Consider the following 25,187-nt stretch of genomic DNA (forward strand, 5'->3'; position numbering starts at 1 on the left):
ACGACTGAATCATTTCATCCTTATTCAAGTTTGCAGAGCGCAACACCATTAGTAGCTGGAAGTAGCGCAGTGTGGAAGCAGTGGCGATCATCTGGGTGCTTTTATATGCAGCAGTTGAACTATTCTGGCATGTGCCGCTGAGCAGCTTTCATAGGAATGAACAAGGCCCCATCTTCAACGCTGTATCCAGTTATCTTCATATATCCATAGTGCACATATGGATGGACATTTGAACTGGCCCCATGATGCCCTTATGCTGTGTGCATTGCAACAAGAGGCTGATGGAGAACATGTGTTGGGGAGGGGGTCATTTCCTGCAAATGGGGGTTATCATTTCTAGCTACACCCCTGCACACACGAGCGCGTTATAAAGGCATTTTATTGACAATGTGCATGTAACAGGACCAGCACTGTTGTCTTTTATTTTTAGCACTTTGATTAATTCATTACACCATGGTCTCGCGCAGCCTACTTCTCTCACCAATGCAGCGCACGTGCACGTGCAGTGCGCGCAGACCGGGAGCGCGCGTGGAGGCGGTCCGGGGCTGCCTCAGTTTTCTGTAATCGCTTTTCTGCTGCTGCTACCTCCAGTTAAATAGCTAGGACACGGGAGCGAGCAGACGGCCGTGTGAGGATATACTTTTTTCGGTACCTTGGGATTACGACGCGGAATTGCAGCATCGACGGCCAGCCGCCAGGTAATATCGACACACGCCTTTAGCCGCCCCACGTAGATACGCGAAAAGTAAGTAAATGTCCCGTGAAAAGTGTCGTTTTCCAGTGAAGAAGAAGGAGGAGGAGGAGGAGGAAAAGAGGGGGGTTGGGGGGGTGGATGTGTGGGACGAGCCTCCCTTTGTGCCGAGGCAGGGTCACTGCTCTTCACCGCACAATGTGGACACTCCAGAAACACCGAGGATCCGCTGCCTCTCCCCCGGTGCCCCGCTGGCCCTGCCGCGGTCCGACCTCCATCAGCCCCGCCGTCGGCTGCTCCGGACGAGTCCGGCAGAAACGCCTTCTTCAATGCGTATTTTCATTGACTTTAAAAACATGGAGGCCTGTTCTTGCTTGTCTTTTTTTTTTTTTAAATACCCCTCAGCGGTAATGTAACGTACCCTACTTTCCGCCCCCCCCCCCGGTTTAGCTAGCTCACAGTATCGCTTTTGTAGCTCGGTTTCACTCCCCCGGTCGACCCCTATTGTGTCTTTCACCCTCACAAATGTTGACCTACCCGGTTTGACCAAACAATTAAGTGATGTTTGATAACACACAAACATCTTAACTTGTCCCCGGTGTTATTTTAGGGGGGACAACAGTGTCTCCGTATCGACCCTGTCATCTCAAACGGCTATTGAACCAACCGTACATTTTAGCCGTTGATGTCCCTATCATTACCGTGAAACGCCCCCCGGGAAAGGCGAGCTGTCCGCCGCTTCACTTCATCGCTTTGATTAACTTCTTACACAACACGTAGCTTACATCTGTTTGCTTTTATTTTACATTTAAAGTAACAACATTATTTATTTGAACCATGTCTTTGTCGTGTGTAAATGTGGGCATGAATTAACCGGGGCGTCTTCACGGATGGTCTCCTCATTTCCAGGTCTTTACTCATCTGTCAGCGTTGATGTGTAAGCTATGTTACTTTATAACTAAATTAGCCCTTAAAGCTATGAGATAGCTTTTAAACAACTCAATTTACGACATGGGGGCCAAAGCTGGCTCCGAACAGGGTGCCTGGTGGTCTGCCATTCATTCTCTAATTCACATGAAAAAACAGTGATTCACACTGGTTTTGTACTTTGAGTAAACATAAGGTGCCAGAGTGAATAATAAACCAAATAAATAGAACTTGTTTATCAAAAATGCCAGTGGAGGATCCCCCCACTTAGCGTCAGATGTCCTAGCTAAGCCCCCAATCTCCTTAAGTCCCCGAAACATCCTAAAATCTGAGAAATGTCCTTAAATCCTACAATTGTCATAAAATCCTGTAAACGTCCTCATATGCGAGAAATGACCTGACATCCTAGAACGGTCCTAAAAGCCTAGACACATCCTGAAATCCTAGGATATCCTTAAATACGAGAAATGCCCTAAAATCCTAGTAACATCGCAAAGTCTGAAAAATGTCCTAAAATCCCAGAATTGTCCAAAAATCTTGGACACATCCTAAAATTCAAGAAACAACCGGAAGTCTGAGAAAAGTCCTAAAATCCTAGAAATGTCTTTGATTTGAGAAATGTCCCAAAATCCTAGAAACGTCACCATAAACCTAAAATTAAAATCCCCAAAACATGTGTGGGGCTGCTGTGAGTGGCCCCTGGCCTCCTCTCATTTTACAAAAGTGGTCCCTTAAGCAAAGCAAGTTGAGTATTCTTGCTATAAACCCTATTTCTCCCTTCTATAAGGTCATATATTTCTCCAAAAACCTCATTATTATCAATAATTTGTGCAAAGAAAAGACAAAAACTTGACACAGGAGCTAGCATTTTGAATCCAGGTCAGTAATGCTTCATATAAAGTCCTCCAAACTGTTAGGCTGTAATATATAACCCCTAATAGATCATTAGGTGAAAGGCTTATTATATTCCTTTTAACAAGGGAGCCATACGTGTGTAATTCACAGCACTGTAGGCTTTGACAAATGTCTTTTCATCAGCTTTGCACATCCCAGCTCTGCTTTAACCCTCATCCAGCTGTACATTGATTAAATTAAACCCATCTACTCCTTAAATCTACCCATTTTGCTGAGATGGCACAGGCAATTACATCGTCCAGAGTGGAAACTTGCCTCGCTGTTCTCATAGGTTGTGGTGTGCCATTATACTTTCCAGGGCCCACGATGTCCAGCGAAGTGCAGAGACCGGACGACAGCCCCAGCACCAGCGGGGGAAGCTCAGACATTGAACAAAGGGAATCGGTACCGCCTGAACAGGAGCGAGAGCAAGCACAGCCCAAAAAGAAGGAGACCAAGATCTCCAGTAAAACCGCTGCTAAACTTTCAACTAGTGCCAAGAGGTAAGAAGAAAGAAAAAAAAAAGCAGGCTCTGGAGAGCAGCATTTACACAGAGGTTGTTTGTTAAACTAAAGGCCTCCCCCCTTGTGCCCGGAGGGTGTGAAGTTATATAAAAAGACTATAGTCCCACGGGCATTGTCATTTCAAACATCCACGCTATTCAGTGCGACACTAAACCCACAGAAACGAGGTAACTCACACAAATCGGCACTCGAGTGTCATTGCTGTCATTCGAATGATGTTCCCATTCCAGCCTGTTTGTTTGAATAGATTCGCCTCATGCTCCGCAGCACTTGTCTCTCCCACACCACCACCAACACTTACCTCCACCAGTCTTAGCACTTATTCCCAAAAAAAGACAGGCGATGACAGAATTATTATGCAACTGGTTGAGCAGCGGGTTGACTGAGGTCGCCGAGTCTTTTATAACAAGCGGCCCATGTTGTGAACATCTCCCTTTTGTGCGTCCCAGTCTCTATGAGGGCCTTAACGAGGCGCTGTAACGTGGAGAGGCTTCACTGTTGTCTGAAGTGCCTTGTTTATATTAACGTGAGCTCAGCAGCAGCGTTTGCACTCGGCTGCCCTTCACAGTCTGAATCATCGTTTTGCACGGTTATCTGAAATTCTCAAAGCAGTCGTGTTCATCCTCACGCCTCGTGTTCCCTATAATTTTGTTTATGCAGCACAGACTAACGGCTACAATGAGAGAAATAACAAAACATTGAAACTTAAGTCATTTATGCTGTGTTCAAACCATAATGATAAACTGGCTCAACTTAACTCTTTGAAACCAGAGCCCTCTGTTCTTCGTCCTTTTCAAAGGCAATGAGCAGTTTAACAAAAAATTACCCCAAAAATAGCAAAGAATTTGTAAAAGGTTACAAGAAAATTGTCTGAAATAAAATAGGTAATGACCTGAAAAAAAGTTTTAAAAAAAACCCAAAAGAATAATATTTTATTATAACCTAATGTAAACTATATAATTATATCTATATATATAGTTTTCTTGATATGGTATTTGATCATTTTTTAATGTTCTGGGTTTTTTTAGGGATAATTTTCAGATCACTTCCTTGTCAGGTTTTACTATTTTTTATTTAATTAATTAATTAATTTATATTTTGCAGTTTATGGGACATTTCTTGCTAAGTTTTCATTGTCTTTTTTCCCATGTTTTTGAAAGAAATTATACCAAATTTGCTCAGGTTTCAAAGGGTTAATTCATGTACTACATACGGACTGCAAATTAAGTCAGTTACAACGTGCATGTTGACATTGGGAGAGATATCATCAGCAGCTTTGTCAGTGTTGAATACTGTGTGGTTAGAGTCTGTAGGTCCACATGGTTGAAGGTGGGATAGTGTTTCACTGATGTAAAGAGGACTGTGGTATTCACTTTTGCTCAAAAGGTAGAAAACCTACAACTACCAGGATGCACTGCACCGTACCAGACCAATAGATGCTCCTACTGGTTGATTATAATGCAAACTTGTGCATGTGAACAATGGCAGCCAGCCGGTGAGAAATTCTCTCGTATTACAGTTAAACGGTAAGCTAAAACATGTTTCTGAAAACGCTTGAGGCGAGAAATACGCAACGCAGTAACAGAATCTTGGTTTTTATTCGATCAGGAAACAGGATGATACACAGGGTTCCCGCCGATCCTTAAAAAGTCTTAAAAGGCATTGAATTCATTAATGTAAAAATAAGGCCTTAATGGTTTTAAAATGTCTTACATCAATCTTTCAAAAGTCTTAAAAATGCTCAGAAATTTATGAATCGTTTCTTGTTATGACGTTGCATTTAGGGCTGAAACTCAAACTATGCAGATTATCTTCCTTGAAGTCTTGTTTAATTCATGTAACTGTACAGTGTGCCGTGTTTATGATTGTTACTGTGGCACACTGCTTATGCTAATAAAGCGCCATGTGAGGACCATGACTCAATGCTGCGCTGCTTACTTTACCATTTGATCAAATTTTGGTCCAAGTATGAGAGAGAGAGAACGAGGCGGGTCTCTTATTGATCCAGCTCTATAGTCTGTGTTTCAGTGGTGGCAGCAAGATTGGCGGGCAGTACAAAAATTCAGAAGTACAGCCAGCAGAAGAGCCAGTGAAACATCACCAAATGACATAAATTAGGTCACATTCTTGTTTGAAAACCGGTATCCCTTTAATTCATGCCCAAAATGAAGTCAGTTACAGTGTGCACACTGATGTTAAGAGATGTTTTCAGCAGCTTTGTCATTGTTGGATGCTGCGTGGTGAACAGCTGTCGGCCCACATGGTTGAAGGTGGAATTAAAAGCAACATTTACCTCATCTCATGCACGAAACACTGACTTCATACACTGCAGAATTGTCCATTTCTTCATCTGTTATCCTCCTCTGGAGATTTTCCCTCCCAACATAGATTTTAACAATAAAATCCTTCTCTTCCAGGATCCAGAAAGAGCTTGCAGAAATCACACTAGACCCACCTCCAAACTGCAGGTAAGAAGATGTTATCTCTTCAAAGCTTTCCTGTAATGACTCATAAGCTTGCACGTAAAGATGCTTGAGCTGTGATGGATGCACATGGCAGAAATGTGCTAATTTCAAGGCTTCTTGTCTCTCAAAAAGGAAAGGGCCACGCTGCTGTGCACTCGCTTTTGTCTCCGTTCCTATAATGCTGTTGTTTGTGATTTGTTTGAGATGGTAATCTCAGGTGAATTAGAGGGACTGTAGCCTGTTCTGGCCCCGTCGTCGTCGGCGCTGCATAATGCACACTGCAACCTCTGTTGAAAGCGTTTCAGATCACAGCATTATGGTTGCACTGAAATGGTGTAAAACGAGCAGCAGTGTGACTTTAAAACCTGTTTCGATTCTCTTCTGCCCCCCCTCACTCTGCTGGGGATTTACCACAGACAATGGTTATTGTGAACCACTGCCGCGGCTCTCAGCCCTTTGAGGAAGAGATACGGTCGCGAGTGGCACGCCACATGTGCATCAGTCTCTGTTGATGTGACAAAAGAAAAGCCTTTGGGATGAAGCGCAGGAGCCAGTTTGTATTAACTTAAATAACACAAAGTGGCACTGTCATTGATTATGGGCTGTTCATTACAGCACAATAATAACTCGCTGAATTATCACTCCGCTGCAAATTAAGACAGAAAATGGAAGTCGCAAGATTGAGGACACTTGTGGGGGATGTTTTCTGGCCATTTTGGATCGGCCGTTTTCACTCACAGGCACCTGCTTAAAATGATTAAGGAAAACGGCTTTGTATGACTCATCTGGCGATTTGGAATTACTTCACCCTAGACGGCCTTGTTTATTGCATGAATTAATCACCCCTGCTGGGTCTCATCAGAAGCCCACCATCATTAACGATAAACATTGAGCTAACCTTTTCATTCCAGCTCACAGCCCAGTTTTGTTATTGTGCTGGAGGCTAAAAGAGACGTTGTTTTCCTCGAGGACTCTAATCTATTTCAAACCCCCTCTCCCCCACCCACAGCCCCCCCCCACCCCCCCAAAAAAACTAGGTTGGCTCACATGAAGGATTTAGCTGGAGGACACGAGTAAGTCATTTGAAAGTAAAATAATCGCTAGCGGAAATTTCACAGTCATCGTCTTAGTGGGGAACTAGTTGCCTGGGAAACAATTAAGCTTCTTCAAGATAATCCTTTTCTGTGTGTGTGTTCCCTCTCCGTACACTCCAAAAATGATACCAAAATCTAATAATGTGTTTTCTGTGATGTACTCAAATAGATTAGCCCTCTGTTAACAATAACAACGGAGGAAAAAAAAAGGGGGGGGGGGGGTTCAGATACATCCAACATCAAATTTCTCATGCAAACGATCACAGCGCCATTTACATCCTCGCATGAATGAGTGCGCACGGTGGAGCTTGTGTCATCATTTGTATGCCACACGCTCCTCGCTCCCGGCCAGGTTGGCCTGAAAGGTTATTCATTTCTCTCCCCTCGACAAATGAAGTCACAGGCTGTTGGCCCCCTTCAGGAGGCAGACGGAGAGTTGTGTTAAAGAGATTCACTTCAGCACATTCAACAAACGCTGCGCTGGGGGCCAGTTGATGTATGTCGTCTCATCTGTATCTCGGCTGAGGAGCCTCTCCCTCGCCACTTTGTCCTGGTCGGAGAGAATTTGCCATCCTCATCACGTTAGTTAGGACATCTGGGGTTTGCTAGGACCTTTGTCTGGGGAGTGTGGGGGATCCTCTATTTTGATGCTGTTTTATGCACTCTGACACCTTATGTATACTTAAGTACAGAAACATTTCAGTATGAATCACTCCATTTTTACTGTGAATGAGAAAATGTATTGGGGGCCACCTGGCACCCCATTTGGGGCCAGATTTGGCCTGCAGGCCCCAAGTTGAGTATTACAGCTCTATAGCATCGCCTTCTACGTTTCTCTCTGCAAAACAAAGCGCTCTGCTTTGTGTCTTTTCTTGTAGAAAGAATTTACCATTTAACGCCTCTGAAGTGTTGAGGATCTAATTTAGTGAAACATCTGTGGCAGGAGGTGCACATTTGATAAGTCTAATAAAACGCCTACGCCTTTTCTTCTAGCATCCTTCTAAGGTTACTGTGTTAACCCTCAGCTGCGTTTAATATCACAAACTGCTGTTACAATAACCCGTCTGTGTTGATAAATCACACACTCGCTGATGTGTATTTGCTTTCTGTGAAGACTGTAATATTAATGCCTTAGTTGTTTAAAAAAAAACTCAATTTCCATACAGTGTGACTGAAAACTGTCATACTTTTAGTGCTATGTCACTACTTGGAAAACGCACGCAAGTATTTAAATTCGTCTCCGAGCTTTATCTCACTCTCTGCGTTGTGACAGCTCGCTTGTCACCTTGGCAGTTGTCATGCATCAAACGAACAGGAAACACGCTGAAGCCCAAGAGGATTTGACATGGCAATTATTCTCACTGTCATACACTTCAAGTGCATTGTACAGGCAGCTTGTGCTTTTACACCTATTGGTACAAATGAAGCATTGCTGAATGCAGAACTGACCTGCAAGTTGAACAAAATTCTTAAAAATAATCTAACTGTGAATAAAATTTGAAAGAAATGCGCTTTAAGAGAAACCTGACGGGCTCATTGGTGTTACTGAATTTCCGCTGTCATAACAATTCAAGTTTTCATCATCTAAAGTCAAGCGAGAGGTCTTGAGTTGACAGTTGTGAAGCAAAATTGTAAACTGAAGAAAATTCGCCTGATAGCTTTATTTGTTCACATATTACAGTTTTTTTAGGTATACACCAACTGCCGAACATCAGGGCTACAACTAACATTTATTTTCATTATCCAATAATCTGCAGGGTTTTTTTTTAATTATTTGATTAACTGTTTGGTCTGTAAAATGTCAGAAAACAAATAATACATTTAAAAATAAAATGTCCTTCACAATTTCCTGAAACCCAAAGTGAAGTGCTGAGACTGCTTGTTTTGTCTGAACAAACAATCTAAAACCCCCAAATTTTGAATTTCCAACAATACAAAACAAAAAAAGCAGGGAAATTCTATCAATTAGAAAAGCTGAGACCATTGAATAATAGGGGCTGGAAATCACCAAAGGCCTCACATTAAAATATTTTTAAATAATAAATTTAAAAATAAAATGTCTGTCCAAGTAACTAAGTAAGAAACGTTTATTTGTATAGCACTTTCGATACAAAAATACTAAGTGCTTCATAATAAAAACAAATTACAACAGCAATAAAAAGATGGACAGTAACAATACACAGCACAGAGCTGACAAGATGAAAACCCAGCAGCAGCAAATAAATAACAACAGAGACAAATAAACAGGTTATTAGCTATTCTGATAAAAAAAAAAAAAAAATTTTATCTGTTTCATAAAAACTTCACACGAGTCCGGGGATCGCAGCGATAAGAGGAGAGTATTCCAGAAACCAGGAACAATGTGGTGACTCTTAAACTGAAAGATCATTCTGCTTTATCTCGCATACCCGCCTGAATCACCGTCCATCTCTCCCACACCAGATATGCTCGTCATAAAAATACTCCTTCCTGCTCCTCACGTCACATTTCCATACTTATCTCATCCATCTTGTGCATTTGCATTGCTGCCGTAGCACGAGAATTGTTTTAGCTGCGTTTGTTATTGCGAATATTGTAACTATTCCTTCCTTGTTGTGTTGATCCACCAAAATTTTAAGGAGAAATCCAAACAAAGACCTCTTTGACACTGTTAAAATAACAGCCACTGGTGTTGCACCTTGCGGTTCTGGACCACTGTGCTGTTTGATGTGTTTATCTTCTTCTCACAGATGGCCAAACAGATACTTTCATTACAGCGACAATGGAGTGATGGCAGAACAATGTTGAGCTGCTGAAAACATAATAGTACGTGTCAGGGTTTCGGTGTCAACTCATCCGGATTCAAAGATTCCGTTTTTTAAAGCTGCCATTGTTCGCTGACGTTCAGCAATCACAGCTGAATAATCCATTGCAGAAGAGGCAGAGATACCAATTTCTCATCCCCAGGCAGCTCAAATAGATTAAATGCAGCGCAGCCACAACCCATGGTGCATTTTGAGTAACAAGTTCACCCCCCCCTCCTCCTCCTCCTCCTCCTCTGTCAGGTTGTCACAAGTCATTCTGGGAAATGTAAGAAACCGCTAACTGAAGTGGAAGTAGATAAGGTGGAGGGAGAGTTGATACAGCGAGAAAGTAATTTACAAAACTTAATCACAGAATAGCTCCTGTGGTGTTGTGTGCATTACAAACTGAGAACACTTTAACAGTTTATAAATAAATATACAGAATATGATCTTTATTTAAGCCAGCTGTCTTTGGCCTCTCGTTTACTGTGATCTCATGGCACGGCACAAGGCAGTTTACACAGATGATGTTGGCAGATTTACCACTCAATATTTATACTATTTTTTAAACAGTGTGGCCTTGATAAAATAAACAAAAGCAGCTTTTCATTGTCAATTTTAAAACCCCTGGGAAGCCAAATCAACAAACTTTCTTAATATGTAATTTAGGGTCTTGCATGCACAATTAAAAGACATCAGACAGTAGTCTCAATCCAAATTTGAAAATTTTTTATTTTACTTTTTTCACAGTTTCCTGAAGCTAAGTTGATTTGGACGTGGTTATCCCTGATCTATATTACGTAATATGAATAAAGCCAATCAATAATCTGAATGCCAGAGTGCACTCAGGCACGAACTCAACCGTTATGTAAATAATGTAAATTCGGAGCGCTGTTGAAATGAACCGTTCGGTTATTCAGAGCGCCGCTCTCTGTGAGTGTCAGAGCGCACTCTGGGGACTCTGTCTGGGGAGACAGAGTAGCAAAGCGCCAAATGGGGTGAATGTGTAAAGAACTCTCCATGGCTTTAAACAGCAGCTCTCTCTTTTTAGTGTAGAGCGTCAGATTGCATTTACGAACGCAGCCAGAGTCAGAGGGCTGGAACAGATAGAGCTGCACCACGGCAGCTCTGCTTTGCTCCATGGCTGTCATTGTGGAGACGAGAGTCAGAGGACAAAGGTGGGATCCAAAGAGGTGTCAATCAAAACATGATCTGCCACGCCCACACAGTCTGGAGAAATGCTATTATCCTCAAAATGAGCTATTTTCAACTCCGTTTTCTACTAATTGAATAAAAGACTCAACTTTGATACAATATGTACATTCATACTATTTCCAGCCATGTTTCCAGAGGCTTTAACAGTTGAAATTACAGTAACTGGTATCGATTACCAGTTGTAGTACCTTGATAATTAAGCCAACATTTGCTTTATGAGTTGGTTTAAAATGCCATCTGCAGCTGACTCTTTAAGAACTTGCTTAATGGTGAAAACACACAAAGCAGCAGCAGCTGAAAGGAGCATATCACCACCATTCGTGGTGGAGTCAGACATACTTTTGTCAAGAAATGGTTTGGCCCTGGTGCCTATATACTGGGACAAGGACAGTAGTTCAGTTAAATGGCCTAATCGAGCTATAACTGTAGCTGGAGTGTTGCTTTGGAGACAGAGAAAACTGAGTTTTTGGCCTAAGACATCAGAGTGTGTGCCGCTTTTGCTCTGCTCGTGAGGCATCACAAATGAGGCACCATTTCGTGCAACAGCAGACTCGACCAAAATAGTGCTGGCTTTTATCTTGCTAACAGGACTTTTGTACATGTTCACATACAAATGTACAGTTGTTACAGTCACTATACTGAGGAGCAGAGAAATCAGATTGTGCTACTACAAAGGTCACTGCTAGTCTGGTGTTACTCGCTTTTTCTAGGTTGCTGATTGGCCGACATTTTCATCCTCTTCTTTCCGTGGCTTTGGGGTTGCGGTTTTAATGTCTTGCGTGGGTTTTGCATGCTCTTGACAGCTCCCTAATTATGTTTTTGCATATTCATTTTGACATTTTTTTGTAACAGTGTGTGTGGTCGGGATTATGTTTGAGAATGAAGGAGGGAAAAACCCTTTTTCTAAAAATATTTGTGCTATTGTTTTTAGCATATGTTAGAAAAAGTGCACTATTTAATCTGTCCCTCACATATTTGTGGTTGTATTTTGAGGACTTAAAAAAAACCCACCATGTACCAAACTCTAAACAAATTGAGTATACTACAGCCCCTTGAACAGTGATCCAGCATGTGGTGAAATCCAAAGACTGACAGACCTATTTACGGTCGCTAAGCTATAATTGGACAACCACTGTTCAGGGGAGGGGTTTTAAAAGCTGTCATTTCTTATTTTTTAGTTTTAACATATTATTTGTCTCCTAATTAGAGCAAAAGCTGGCCTCAAATGTCACTCCTCCTTCACTATAGCAGTACTTTACGGCTGGTCTTTGGAACAAATAGCCTTCTTTAGTCTCTGAATTCTCCTGGTGTGATGTAATGCCCCCACGGTGCCCAAAACCGAGCTGTCACTCCCTGATGACATCATGCGAGCTGCAGGGAACACACACACATCTGGTCATCGCATTGCATGCTCGCTGGCTTAGAGCCTTGACATGAATATGTAGCTCCATCATCATCGAGTCTCACCAAGAAATGAGGCCGTCTTTATCGTAGGTTCTGACCTCTAATTCTCTCCTCGCTGATGGGATCATCTTCATGTCTGTGATAGCTGCATATTAGTGCGTTGCCATGCCCCAGGGGGATTATGTGCCAGCGACACACCCAGCATCATTTTTCACAGCGTTACCATTAAGCACAGCAGGGAGGGTTATCAATATTCATGAGGGGGCGGAGGGATGCAGACCGGAGGCGAGTAGGGGGGAAGAGCTGCGGGAATACCTCTTGGGTGTTCGAGCTGATCACTCTATTGTGCATGAATTATTGTGGGTCGGATCTTTTGCAATGAAATGCCAATTTTGAAGCGAGTAAAACAAGCAAATGCTTTGAGATGCCAGCTACATTTGACCTTGGATGAATCAGCCCTAATCGATGTCTTGTTCCATAATCACTGTCTTTATAAATATTGATGAATTATAGGCACCCATCTGTGTCTGACGCTGACATGTTCATGACCTTTCAGTGAAGGTCTTGTCCATCGACAGCAAAAGCTAAGAACCTCTATGAAGGCACCGCTTCAGTATCAGAATCGCTTTGTTCACCAAGCAGAATGAATTAAAAGAGGTCTTCTTTGGGGCGTTTGTGGTTAAGCAAATTACACATCTGCGTAGGCACATGGCAGGGTCAGAGACTAAGGAGGAGCTTTGGATAAACTGACCTTTAAAGTTGATGAAACAATATAAAATAAAATAAAAAATAAAAAAAAATGGGTGAGCAAATTATAAATGAAAACAAGATTTTATAAAATATATTGTAATGACAATAATAGAGAAGACATATTTTGGACTAAAAACTGTTTATTTTCTAACATTACACATCTTAGATGAATAAAAGTGCCATCAAATAAGGACCATACAAGGGTGAGAAATATGCTATCTGATAAAAACAACAGTCTTACCTAGATAGAAACAAGCATGTCTTACAGCTGGTACAACAGCAGCAGGATGTTGCATACAGATAGACAGTGTCAGATGGGGTTCTGGCTGATTTGTTATGGTCACCATTCTCCTTGTGCACCTATGTAACATCTGCTGCAAGTCATTTCCTTCCCGAGCAAACAGAGTCTGCCCTCATCGTTTTTCTCCTCACACAAAGTTTTTTAGTAGAAAAGAAATAAATTTGCTCCTATAGAGGGGCAGCAGCATACGCTCCCCCTCTGTCACCGGCCTGAGTTTAATTTATCCTTAATGTTTTCCACTGCGGCACTTGTTTGACAGCGAACACGGCCTGCCGTGATTCATGTGTGTCATTGAATTCTCAATGTCCTCATTTGTGAGGTAGTTTTCTGGCAAACATTTGTCCAGAATGTTATTAATGGGTTTGTGGAGAAGCCGAGCGTGAAGCACAAGGCGTGTGGACATTTTGCGGTGGAGTGTTGCCATTACACTGCCTGTCTTACAGAAGCAGTTTGCGACTGAATGGTAATCTGATTCGAAAGCAAACAGAAGAATCTTTTGGCAAGCGCAGAAATACAGTAACTCACATGTAAACAGTTTGCATTAGATCACTTTACTCCTGCGACTGTGATCTCCAAACTCTCCCCCCTGAAGTCACAAATCACAGCTCCTGCCAAGACACTTTAAAGTATCTTAATGACATATTTGCAGTCTGGGGGATGAAATGTTAACACTGTTAACATCTTGTTGCAAATGAAATGAATAATAACCGCCTAATAACATCCCTGAGGAATGCCCTTTTCTCTGTGCTGATTTGTATGACCCGCAGCTTAAAAATCTTGTTACATTTCTCTACCTGCAAACCTGGCGGCTAATACGTTGCCAAGGGAATAGACCATCGGAGGATCAGGCTCTGCAGCCGATCTGGCAGCTCAGCTTGTTCTGATCACTGACCTTTTGGTAATAAGTCCATTCCTGCGGCCACAGGGCCAAATGGCTGCCCAGAGTGCTTTCGTGGAGGGAGGCTGGAGAGACTGTCTCTAATTATGGCTGAATAGACTTTGGTGCAGGGCTGTGAGATTAAAAATATTAACATCGTACTCTTGACTCATTTAGTTTGTAAATTGCAAGAGGCTGCAGTTTTGTCTCGGAGGCAAATCTGTTTTTCAGGCAGTTTCTTTTCCTGAAGCAGTGTTACTGTGAATCCCTGGACTGCACACCAATTTGCATGTCAGCACAAATTCCAACTTGTTTTATTCAAGCAAAGCAAATGTTTATAATTACCCCTTGAAAAGATACACACACACACACACACACACACACACACACACACACTTTATACTTCTGTGTTCTCACAGAAATTATTTTCAAAAAGCTACAGTTCACATCCAGTGTTTCTCACTTATTTAGAATCTAAAGCCTCTTTTCAAACAAAATTAGCGCATGTATGCAGGGTTTTTAACACATGTATACCTGCTAAAAATAGGTCATAGACTGCTTTCCTACTTCCAGATGACCTGAGCTGTTCACACAGCTCTGCAGCAGACGAGTTTGCCTCTCTGCATGTGTGGGTTTTTTGATGTCACATTCAACTTTACAGCCAGGTTTGAGCCGGTCAGTCATTTGTGTCTGCGTGTCGTTGCATCTTGCTGGTTAAGGGGCTAAAATTAGCTCATTCACCCAGGTGTTGTTTTTTCATCAATATTGATCGGAGCTGGAGTCTATTAATACTTGTGACTACTGCAGAGTTATTTGATGTGGGTGTGAATGCTGATTATAACCTTTTCCATGATATTAAAAAAAACAGATGTAAGCTGTAGTTAGTGGTTTTTTAGTACAGTGGAAGAGGCTTACATGTGGCGGTAGGTGAGAGGGGGTTTGAGGGTGTGTGTCAGCAATCGTCTCCTTAAATCTTGTGCATTTGTGTCTTTTTTTTATCATTCTGCGTCTCCTCTTTAAATTTAGAAATTTTTGTGGTACATGAACAGAGCACAGGCTGAATTCTTCATGAGTTCTTTATTTCATTGGGAGCACTTTGTGGAGTTACGTGGGGTGGATAATTGATCATTCAATTCAGTCAGAGCCGATTAGATCAGATCGATGGATGAGTGGAGCAGAAGCTGCAGAGGCAGTGAATGCAAAGTTTAAGACCAAGCACAATTAATGATTAAATTTCACTGGGCACGATGTTCTGCTGCTCCGTCTGTGCCCAGAGTACGCTCTGAGAGTGTGGTGCAATACATTACTGAACTATAACTTTAAAGTCTGTATTTTTTTGACCCATCCACTACCCCAACCTTTGTCCTTACAAGACAGCTTGGGACTGCTTCTTGTTTACTCTGGCCAGTGCAAAATGGCCACATGATCACAGCCTTTTAGAATACTTGGGGTACAAATGTGGGTGCATTACTTTTAATAGGAAAACGTACAAACAGTTTGTGAGAACAGCCTGATTCCAATAGCGCTCATTAATGAATGGTCCAACTCCTAAAATATCAATGGATGATGGCAGATTTTTTTTTTATCATAGCAGGCTGCCACAAATAAATTAATGTGTGGAGAAAGCCTGACTTCAGTTCTGATTAATATCATAGACAATACGCTCCTCATATGTTTTTATTTTCTGCAAAATTGTGCAACTTTGGTTTGAGGTTTACATGGGCCTCATTTATAGAACCAAAGGTTTTATTGTTTTTGGGTTTTTTTTACTGTTGGTAGCTGTGTCATCCTTCACCCTGTGTACACACAGCAATGCTTTGTGGTCTAAGTGATATTTTTATGACTCATGATGTTGTGCTGTTGCCTTTATGCAAAGCCTGTGTGTGTTATGGTAATGATATATGCTCTGCATTATTCATTTTTAGCCACGAGCAAACATTTGCACTGCATCAGACGCTGCCTGCATGTAGCAGCTCAGATGCGGGGAAGAAAAACGCTTACCGCATAAAAAAATCTCTGTTGTACCTCAGAACCATCTCGCTGAATTATAAAGGAAGGCTGGGGAAAATAAACAGATCCCCTGCTTTACTTACAGCTTTGTTAACATGACTTTAAAGCCCAGTGAGGACAAACTTCCTGAGTGAAAGGCCAGTTCTTCAATTCTCTCCTTAGAAGTATACTTCCTCAATTCAATACTGGCTGCTATTTAGATTGATTCAGCCCAGCATGCACAGTTGCCCTCCTGTGAGAATAAAATTGTGCTGTTCCCTTCGACTTAGAAAGCATGCAACCACCTACTCAACCACTTCCCCTGTTGCTGGATAAACCGTCCGGTCAGTAATTGCAGTATTCATTGTACACATGAACAATAAAAGGCTTGATTAAAAAACAAACCATGTCATTTGAGACAATAAAGACAAGAGAACAGAGGAAGGAGGTGTCACCTCGGCTGCTGAGCTGCACAGTAATTGGTCTTGGGGCTCTTTCACGGTCGGGGGCGTGGAAAAGATTGCTTCATTAAAGTTCCTCTTCTGATAACCGCAGCAGCCACACTGATAGAAAAGAAGATCTGAACTGAATGACAGCGCCATTAGGAAAAAAAAGTGCCTGTGGGGGAACGAACTGGAATAATGCAGATAATGGCTTTATTTGTGCATGGCTGTATTCACAAGCTCCAAAACATACTGATTCACATTCAATTATTGGTTTACTCTCCTGTTTTATTTATCAGCCCCTTGGTGCAGGTCTTGGCTCAGACAGCTATTTACCTGCTCCCGTAAACAGCTCTCTGTGTGACAGGCTGCTCTGGGAACGCTCTGGGTTTGTGCTCGGTGGTATTGCCGTGTTTAGTGTTTCACCAGTGAATATTTTTTACATGATTTGTTTTCTGACCTTTTATGTTTGCTATATTAAAGTGATATTCCATCTGTCTCATCTTTTACATGCAACCTAATCTTAAAGTACCCTCGTTAGACTTGAAAGGTGGCTGTAAAAAGTGTGTAGTTTTACAGAGCAGCTGTGGTTACAATGGATTCCTACAGAGACCAGTTTTTATACCTCTGTGCCAGTAACAGCCGAGGCCGGAGGCATGGTGTTTTGGGTTTTCTGTTTGTCTGTATGCCCTATTTTTGTGAACGTGATATCTCTAGAACACCTAGAGGGAATTTTTTTCAAATTTGGCACAAACATGCATTTGGAGTCAGCAACAAACTAATTACACTTTGGTGGTCAAAAAAAGTTACTGTGACCTCTCATGTCTCATCCACAAATGTGTAATAGGATAAAACGATGAAGTGATGGTATTTTATATCCAAAAGATTAACTTCACTGTGGCATCATAATGTTCGTAAAAAAACATTTTTTATTTTTCAACGACATAACTTAGGAACAGAAGGGGAGTGGTGACACTAATTATAAAACTACGCAGACTGTATAGGTCCTTAAGATGTGTGTGAAGCATCCATGTTTTCACAGACATGGATGTAAACTGAAAGTGCAACTTGAGTGGTTCTCGAAGGAATACAAAAGCAAGGCTTTTTCTTCTCATATCACACCTGCAGCACTTTGTCCATCTCTTATTGTATGCACATTATTGTAACCTTCATGCCTTTACTAAAAGCCTAACTAGGGAAATGAGTTGGAAACTAGCAATAGCTATAATCTCCATATGTGAAACATCAGTTACTACAGCTTGTTTGTAACAGGCTGAAGTTATACAATGTTTATTTGCTTTGTCTCCATAAAATCAACTAAAAATAAATAAATCAATAGGCTCAGTGTGTTCAAACAGTCAAATTTTCACTAAAAAAATGAGTAAAAACACTGCTGTCAATCAGGCTAATCTTTTAGAGCAGTCTTTAAGATATTTCCAAACAGTTTCATGTAAAATCAATATAAAAAAAGGCAAAAAGCATTTCTTTGAAAGGGTGTGAATGTTTCTCGGTGGTTTTCCTAGGAAAGAGGTTCTACTTTGTGGTTTCCTTTTAAGGCCAGAAATTTCACAGATTACCCAACACCCCCAGATATGCTCACATGCCTGTGAGCTACACGGCTAGTTTAATATAACTGGACAAATGAGTAAAAGATGAACTTCTTCAGCATATTGTAGTACTTTAGACAATAAAACCCACTGTGAATTAACTGTTGCCAGTGCGCACAGTTTGGCACTAACAAGATTAGTCTTTGAAGTCTTACTAGTGAAATATTTGGAGCTGTTCCTTTGACGACGGACAAACTGTATATTGTTTGTCTAAATTAAAGTTTCTTTTAGACTCTATTTCTACCACACACGCTTGTTTAAGATACACAAGACTGTTTTTCCTGCTGTTTCCCTTCAACTGTGGTTTTGCATTCTTTAATAGTTCAGGGTCACAGAATTTCAGAGTCTTATTTTCCAGGCTTTGGAAAGTCATGGAACTTTGTTGTGTGTCATGAAATTAATGTGATTTCAATGTTAGCTCTAATATGCATCCATTTGATGTTTTGGTATGCCTCTGTGCCGGCGATCACCAAGGCCCGGAGGCTTTTTGTTTTTTGGTTGACTGCACATACGTTCCAGTCTTGTGAACGCAATATCTCAAGATTACCTGGGGGGAATTTCTTCAAATTTAGCACAAACGTCCACTTGGACTCAAGGATGTATTGATTACATTTTGGTGCTCATAGATCAAAGTCCAAGGTCACTGTGACCTTGCATCCGCCTAATTTCTGTGAACGTTATATCTCAAGGATAGAGGGAGTTTTTAAAAATTTTGCACAAATAAATCAACTGATTAGAATTTGGTGCTGAAAGGTCAGGGTCACAAATCCTGTTTTTGGCCGTAACTCAAGAATTCATATGCTTATTATGAAGAAATTTCACACAAATTTCTGATAGGATGTAATGATGAATTGATGATATTTTTATATTCAATTCTATGGTCTATGCACGTGATATCTCAAAAATGCCAAGAGGGACTTTCTTCAAATTTGGCACATACTTGGACTTAGACTCAATGATGAACAAATTAGATTTTTTAAAGATCAAAAGTTACTGGGACTTCTTAAGTCTCACACATGTCTAACAGGATAGATTGATAAAGTGATGACATTTTATATCAAAAAGGTCAATGTTCAACTCCACTGTGACATTATAATGTTCTGCAAAAACTCTTTTCCATATTTCTCAATGTCATAAGTCAGAAACAGAAGAGAAAACACTTGGTCAGATACTAAATTGTTGAACCAATCTTGGGTGCTCACTTTGAAACTGTGCCGATTTTAGACCTCTTCTGTGTGTGAAGCAATCATGCTTTCACAGACATGGATGTAAACTTTGAGTGCTACTTGACTGATGTGTGGAGGCATACAAACGCACGGCGGTAATTCTGGTTAACCATCACGTGTATTTCTTAATTTTCTGCCCTTGTTCTGTCTCTCCTTCCATGTATGTCAGCTAGTGGGAACTATGTTTGAACAGAGATGGAATCTGATATGTCAGAATAGTAGAAAAAATAGGTTTTGTCTGTGTGTTTTAACATAAATCCTAAAGTTTCCTTGCCAATGTTGTGCCCCTCTACTACTTTTACATGCTGCATTTTTGAGATGGAGTATTTCTTGTATTATACATTGCGAATGGTCATGGAAATTTTATTTAAGCTCCTTGAAGAGTTTTATAAATTTGCAGTTGCCTTCAGTTTTGTCTTTGATGTAAGACCTTAATTCTACTTTGGTGAGTCAGTGCAGTCTGCTCTGGAGTGTGTGCTAAATTCCCCAAATGAAATCAGTTTGGATGTAAGATATAGTTTAACAATTTCCTCACAAAGGACTTTTAAGTTCACCTGTGAGTGGCAGAGGCCTATCTCATGACCATCTCTTTCATCAACTTAACCCGCACCTTGACGTCTGTGGGAATTGGCTCTAGGTGACAAGATGGGTTAGCGATTTTGCGGAGATTAGCTCAGCTCTCAGGCTGCAAGATAAAGGTTATCTTTGGCATTGGCACCAATCTGCAGATTGCCCTGTCTATGAAATAAGGCAATGTGGATGATTAAATGGGCACCCTGGTCTCACATACCGCACTGTATCATGGTGAGGAAAGGTCATTCAATATATATGGAAATGATTACTGCTGCCTGTGATTATGGGGCACAGCTTGGATAGTTTTCAGGAACTACGACTGAAAGGTGAAAATGATGAAGTAGCTCCGTGGTAAAGTGTTGCTTTATATTTGAAGAAGGAACCGTTTTCTTAATCCTCCTCTGGAAAATGTCTCAGTGCAGTCTCGAGGTTTCAAAGTGTCCAATCTCTCTCAGCCTTGTGTGCACTGATGAGTCTTTGTTGAGGTGAAGCACAGAGCGAGGTCACTGTGGGATGCAATTACTCGCTCCCTCACAGGTTTCACAAACACAACTTTATGACTGCATCATGCTGAAGATACAAGCTGGGATTGATGCTACATTTAGTGAAGTATCCTAACTGTTGTTGCTATTAAAGGAGACCTGTATAATGCTCATTTTTAGGGTCATATTTGTGTTTTGCTTTTCTCCTAGAACATGTATACATGATTCAAAGCTCAAGAAACACATTTTTTCTCATACTGTCTGTGATTGATCAGCATTAGGGGTCCTCTGTTTCTCGGCATCTCTACCAGGCCTCCAATAGGTGTGCTGGTCAATATTTGGGGTGACCAAACAGTGGATTTACATCTGTCATATGATGCCATATGACCCTATTTTTGCTATAGACTTACATAGCGAAAGAGACGTCTGTAAATCAGTGCAAAAATGTTTTGAGTGTCAGAAATTCATCCATTTGCTCTGATAGCATTTGTGAAGTCTAAAAAAGATGCATAATTGAATCATATTATCACCATTCAGGTTAACTGGGTGCTAAACTGGAAGCTGGCTCAGATGGCAAAAATCTCAAGTGCATCTGCTCTGCGGGTCACACAGTGTAGAAGCACTGCCAGTCATCAGGGTGACTTTACATGTGGCAGTCTAACTTTTTTGGATTCATGCGCCACTGAACTTCCACTCTGCTTCCTACCCTGTATCCAGTTTTCTTTATAGATCCATGAGGAGTGACTGTAAGAAAGAAAACAGCATGTTGTATAATGAAAAATCACAAATAAAAGCTTCAAAACACAACCAGAAATGTCACAGCAGTGGTATGATCCACAATTGGGGTGAAAATAACAATATTGGGAACAAGATTTAGTGCTTCCCGGACGTTAGCATCCAGCTACCTTTGTGCCTGCAGCTTGGGAGCAACACTTTCTTTGGGTGAAAAAATACTCACCAATTAAAAAAATTAATAAAATAAAGCTTTTTAGATTAACAACTGCAGTGGCATTTTAACAAATTAAATGAGCAAGAGGAAGCAGAAAAAATAAAATAAAAGATAGTAAATAATAAAAATTGCGGGGGCTGTAATGCCCAAAAGACGTATACACTGATTTACAGTCTTTGCTTCCACAAAGTAAATCTGTTGGTCGTTTGACTACGATGTAAGATTGTCCTCAGAGCCTGGTGCTGTTGCTGGGGGCCTGGATCTGACATCATCTTGTAGCCAAAGTAGATAAAATGTTGGAAACAGAGTATTAAAATGGTCTGGAGCCTTAGGTTATGTTCACAGGGAGTACTTTCATGCATATTTACCTCATCATTTAAACCCATGACCACATTAAATATAAACTTCCAGAATTTTAGTATTATACATGTGATAGAAAATAACAAAAAACATAGTAGATCCCTTTTAGAAAAAAAGCAAGAATAATCAAAAGAAGCTGTTAAAACAAACCCACAAAGACGGAGAGCAGTGTGAATCTGTGGTCAAACACTGTTTTGGTGCTCTGCTGAGCAGGAAGCAGCTCAGCTGTCAAAGTGGGTTCCTACATGAGTGTAATCTTGGCGGACAGGGCAGTGGCAAGACTCTCACGGACACCCGCACCCTAATGTATCCCAGACCCTTGAAACAAATGACCCAAATATTCACTGAATCAAGGCATTTGGCTGACGGTGCACTGCAGATGTAGTGTTACTTACACAGAGGTTATTATCGTCGCAGCCTCCAACAAAGCCCATAAGCAGCGCAGTTACACCAGTTAACGTCACGTGTTTGTGCTGAGCAGATCTGTCTGCTTGAAGAGAAGATTGTTTTCCCGTAGAGAGAGAAAAAAAGACAGGAGTGACACGGAATATTTATCAGACTGTTGCTCTCAGTTTCAGGTCTTTGTGTTAGATTATCATGTGTTTGTTCTTCTTAACGCCCTGATTGACTTCACATTGATTCAATGATGCTGATTTTTTAAAAGCACCAATGAGGAATTTGCAGCCGTGCATGAAAACACAGAACCCTGAAGGAATCTTGGTTTAATGTTGCTCTTGCAGAATTGAAATTCATATTTTGTAGGGCTGCAGCGATTCATGGATGTGATACAGGGTTCTTGCAGATCCTTTAAAAGACATTTAATTTATACATCTACAAAAAGGCCTTTATTACTATTAAAATGTTTTAATTCACTCTTTAAAAAGGCTTAAAAATGCTAAGACTTTGGAAGCAGGGTTTTTAACTTTTTTCCTTACATTTTATTTATTTATTTTTTACATTGCATTGTAAAATCTCAAAATAATTGGTGATATCTATATTTTTACTTTAACAACTGTGTCTCACAATTACCATCACACAGTTCAGGATAGAGGATTCAACAACACATGTAAATTTATCACACTCAGAAAAGTGATACTGTAAAACTGCAATATCTTCTGAGACGGTTATCGTACTATGAAAATCTCACATCGTTGTAACCCTAGTCACAGCTGTCCTTTTAAATTTCGGATTTAACGTATGACAAATAGGGTCTATGATATGAATATTAATAAATATCATACCACATTTAAATATAAATGAGACAAGTTTTTGAAATTATGTTTGGGTAAATTAAGTGTTATCTGTATTTACAGTGTAATAAAAAATTATCCGTAGAATAATCAGTCGCTTAGTCATTAGATTAGTCAACTGAACTAAAAAATAATCGTTCAGTCGAGAAAAATAATCTGTAGGTGCAGCCCAAATGTAATGCCTTGACTACCCAATAATTACCATGATTGAATATGTCAGTTGCAGAGCAGAATATTCTGCATACATATTACCCACGGTCAAGGACTCATCAGCTGTTTAACTCCTGCCGTTTAGCGTGCTTTAATTAAACCCTGGCGAATGCGATCTCATGCACTCGTTGATGCTACCAATCGCCGCTTGAGTGTCTTGCAATCTCCATGACGCTCACCTCTCCCAAATTTAATGGCCAAGTGAGAGACTGTCAGATCCTGAATGAGCTGGCCCTGAACCAGCTGCAACAAAGCACCACAGGATCGCCCGAGCTGGCGGGGGAAGGAGGTCTCCAAGCAACAGCCAGCGGTGGCATGCACATTCAGCTATTGACTTAGCCTTTATCCACAGCCCTTGTGTGGTTGTCAGATCCCCTACAGCAATCTCGCCGCTGAGCGAGGACCTCTGCCATGCCTGCTCATCTCTATCTTTCCATCATGTCTGAGTTATTATCAGCCCTACAAACTCATCAGCCTCCAAAGGAAGTGAGCATCTGCTCCTATTGGAGATGTTTGGAAATGGAATAGTCGGCTGTTTCTTTCACGGCGGTGTCAGGGAAGGTTTTGAATAGTAGCGGTAATAGAAGTGTTACCTTGAGGTGTGCGTGTGGCACTGAAGTGTAAGCGCAGAGGGGAGATTGCCTAGAGCGAGAAAAATAAGCTGTCTGTGTGGTTCTGTCAACAGCAGGAAATGTAGAAAGTCATGTTTGGAGAGTTGGAGAGGGATCGCAGCGAGTTCAGTTGATATTTCTATCAGTCAGGATCACACTGCCTAATTACATCACAACAGGACTTGCTTGAAATGAACTGGTTTGTGCAGCAAGTCATCAGATTGCATCTGAACTGTTTATTGCTGCTCGGCCACACTCAAAGACGGGGTGAGAAGACGGCCGTCTAAGACTGGAGAGAAACACGATACTTATTCAAATATGGGGATGAAAGTGCAAACTTTGAGATAATCTTTCTTCAAAGGCATTCATGGTGTTGCACTCGCTTAGATACAAAAAGTGCCTGAAGTAGTTTTGTGAAACTGAAAAAAGTGAGCATGAGAGAGAAGTTTCACCCTTGCCTTCTTTCTCCTCTAAATGCATAAAACTCAAGACTATATTCAAGAGTAAAACAGTGTGTACGCTAAAAGGTAGAAATGTGTATACACATTCTTCTGTTCAGATTTATAAAGTGGTGCATACCCCTGATTCTGTTTCATAAATCTTGATTGTTGTGGCGCAGGGTGAACATGCACGAGAAGCATTTTCACACCCACAGGCCACCACAGATGGATCTAGAAACACCCTTAATCATTGATGAAGTCAGGCAGTGGTTGAAACATTATGACTTTTTTTTTTTTTTTTTTTTTACCAATTTAGGCTTTTTAATGTTATTTCTACTCGTTTTTCTAATTTTTTGAGTGCCTAGATTTCCTTCCTGTTAATACTATTGTTTCTGTTTTCCATTAGCACCCGACACAAGTTTTCTACGTTTGATTATAGCCTACAGAGCAACCAGCCATCTCTCTTTTTCTACCCATAATCATTCGTTTGCATATCAATACATGTGCTCTCCACCATTCATTAAACCTGTCAGTGAGAAATTCAGCAAAGAAAGAGCAATTTCTCGGACTGTGTCGCACTGCAAGGTGCTCCAACGGTGCCAGACCAGCTGTTATTAAGTGCGGCTGTGGCTATTTGTTATATTCATACAGCAAATTAGTTTTTCTGCAAACCATCATTACAGTAAAATCTCAATAATCATCATTATCAAACATCATAAGGATTATCAGTGGTTAATTCATTTAGCACTAAAGCTGAGAGCTTCATATGTAGTACACTGAGGATCTGCATCAGCCCCCAGCCGTAAACAGGAGGGCGGGAAGGGGAGCTTACCGTCCTCCTACTGCCAACGTTTGAGTGAGTTTCTGTTGAATATCCAAATTAAAAAACGTCACCATGGTGCAGCGGCCGCTGCTGGCTTTACCATAGTGTTTTTGACCGGCCAGAATCGTGGAACAAGACATTATATTTTGTAACTGGAGCATGCGCATTCGTGCATTTGCTACGTGTGCAGTAACATAAAATGGGCTGCATACAGACGGTCTGCATGGACCCTTGGGGCCTATGAATTTGTCTTAAGGCTGCACACTCTTACACCCTTTTTCCACTAAAATTAGTACACT

General features: G+C 41.0%; 1 protein-coding gene across 1 annotated transcript in view; it reads left to right on the forward strand.

Annotated features, from left to right (window-relative positions):
- Positions 1 to 533: 533 nt before the first annotated feature.
- The window catches only part of ube2e2 (ubiquitin-conjugating enzyme E2E 2), a 38,891-nt gene continuing 14,237 nt past the window's right edge, over positions 534 to 25,187 (forward strand). Inside the window, exons 1-3 of the mRNA XM_042490250.2 lie at positions 534 to 698; positions 2,832 to 3,015; positions 5,454 to 5,504. Of these exons, the coding sequence (XP_042346184.1) occupies positions 2,840 to 3,015; positions 5,454 to 5,504 (227 nt within the window). The 5' untranslated portion in view covers positions 534 to 698; positions 2,832 to 2,839. The remainder of the gene's footprint in view (positions 699 to 2,831; positions 3,016 to 5,453; positions 5,505 to 25,187) is intronic.

The sequence above is a fragment of the Plectropomus leopardus genome, chromosome 11 (genome assembly GCF_026936395.1).
Source record: "Plectropomus leopardus strain MGB_pleo_1.0 chromosome 11, ASM2693639v1, whole genome shotgun sequence".
Classification (NCBI taxonomy): domain Eukaryota; kingdom Metazoa; phylum Chordata; class Actinopteri; order Perciformes; family Serranidae; genus Plectropomus; species Plectropomus leopardus.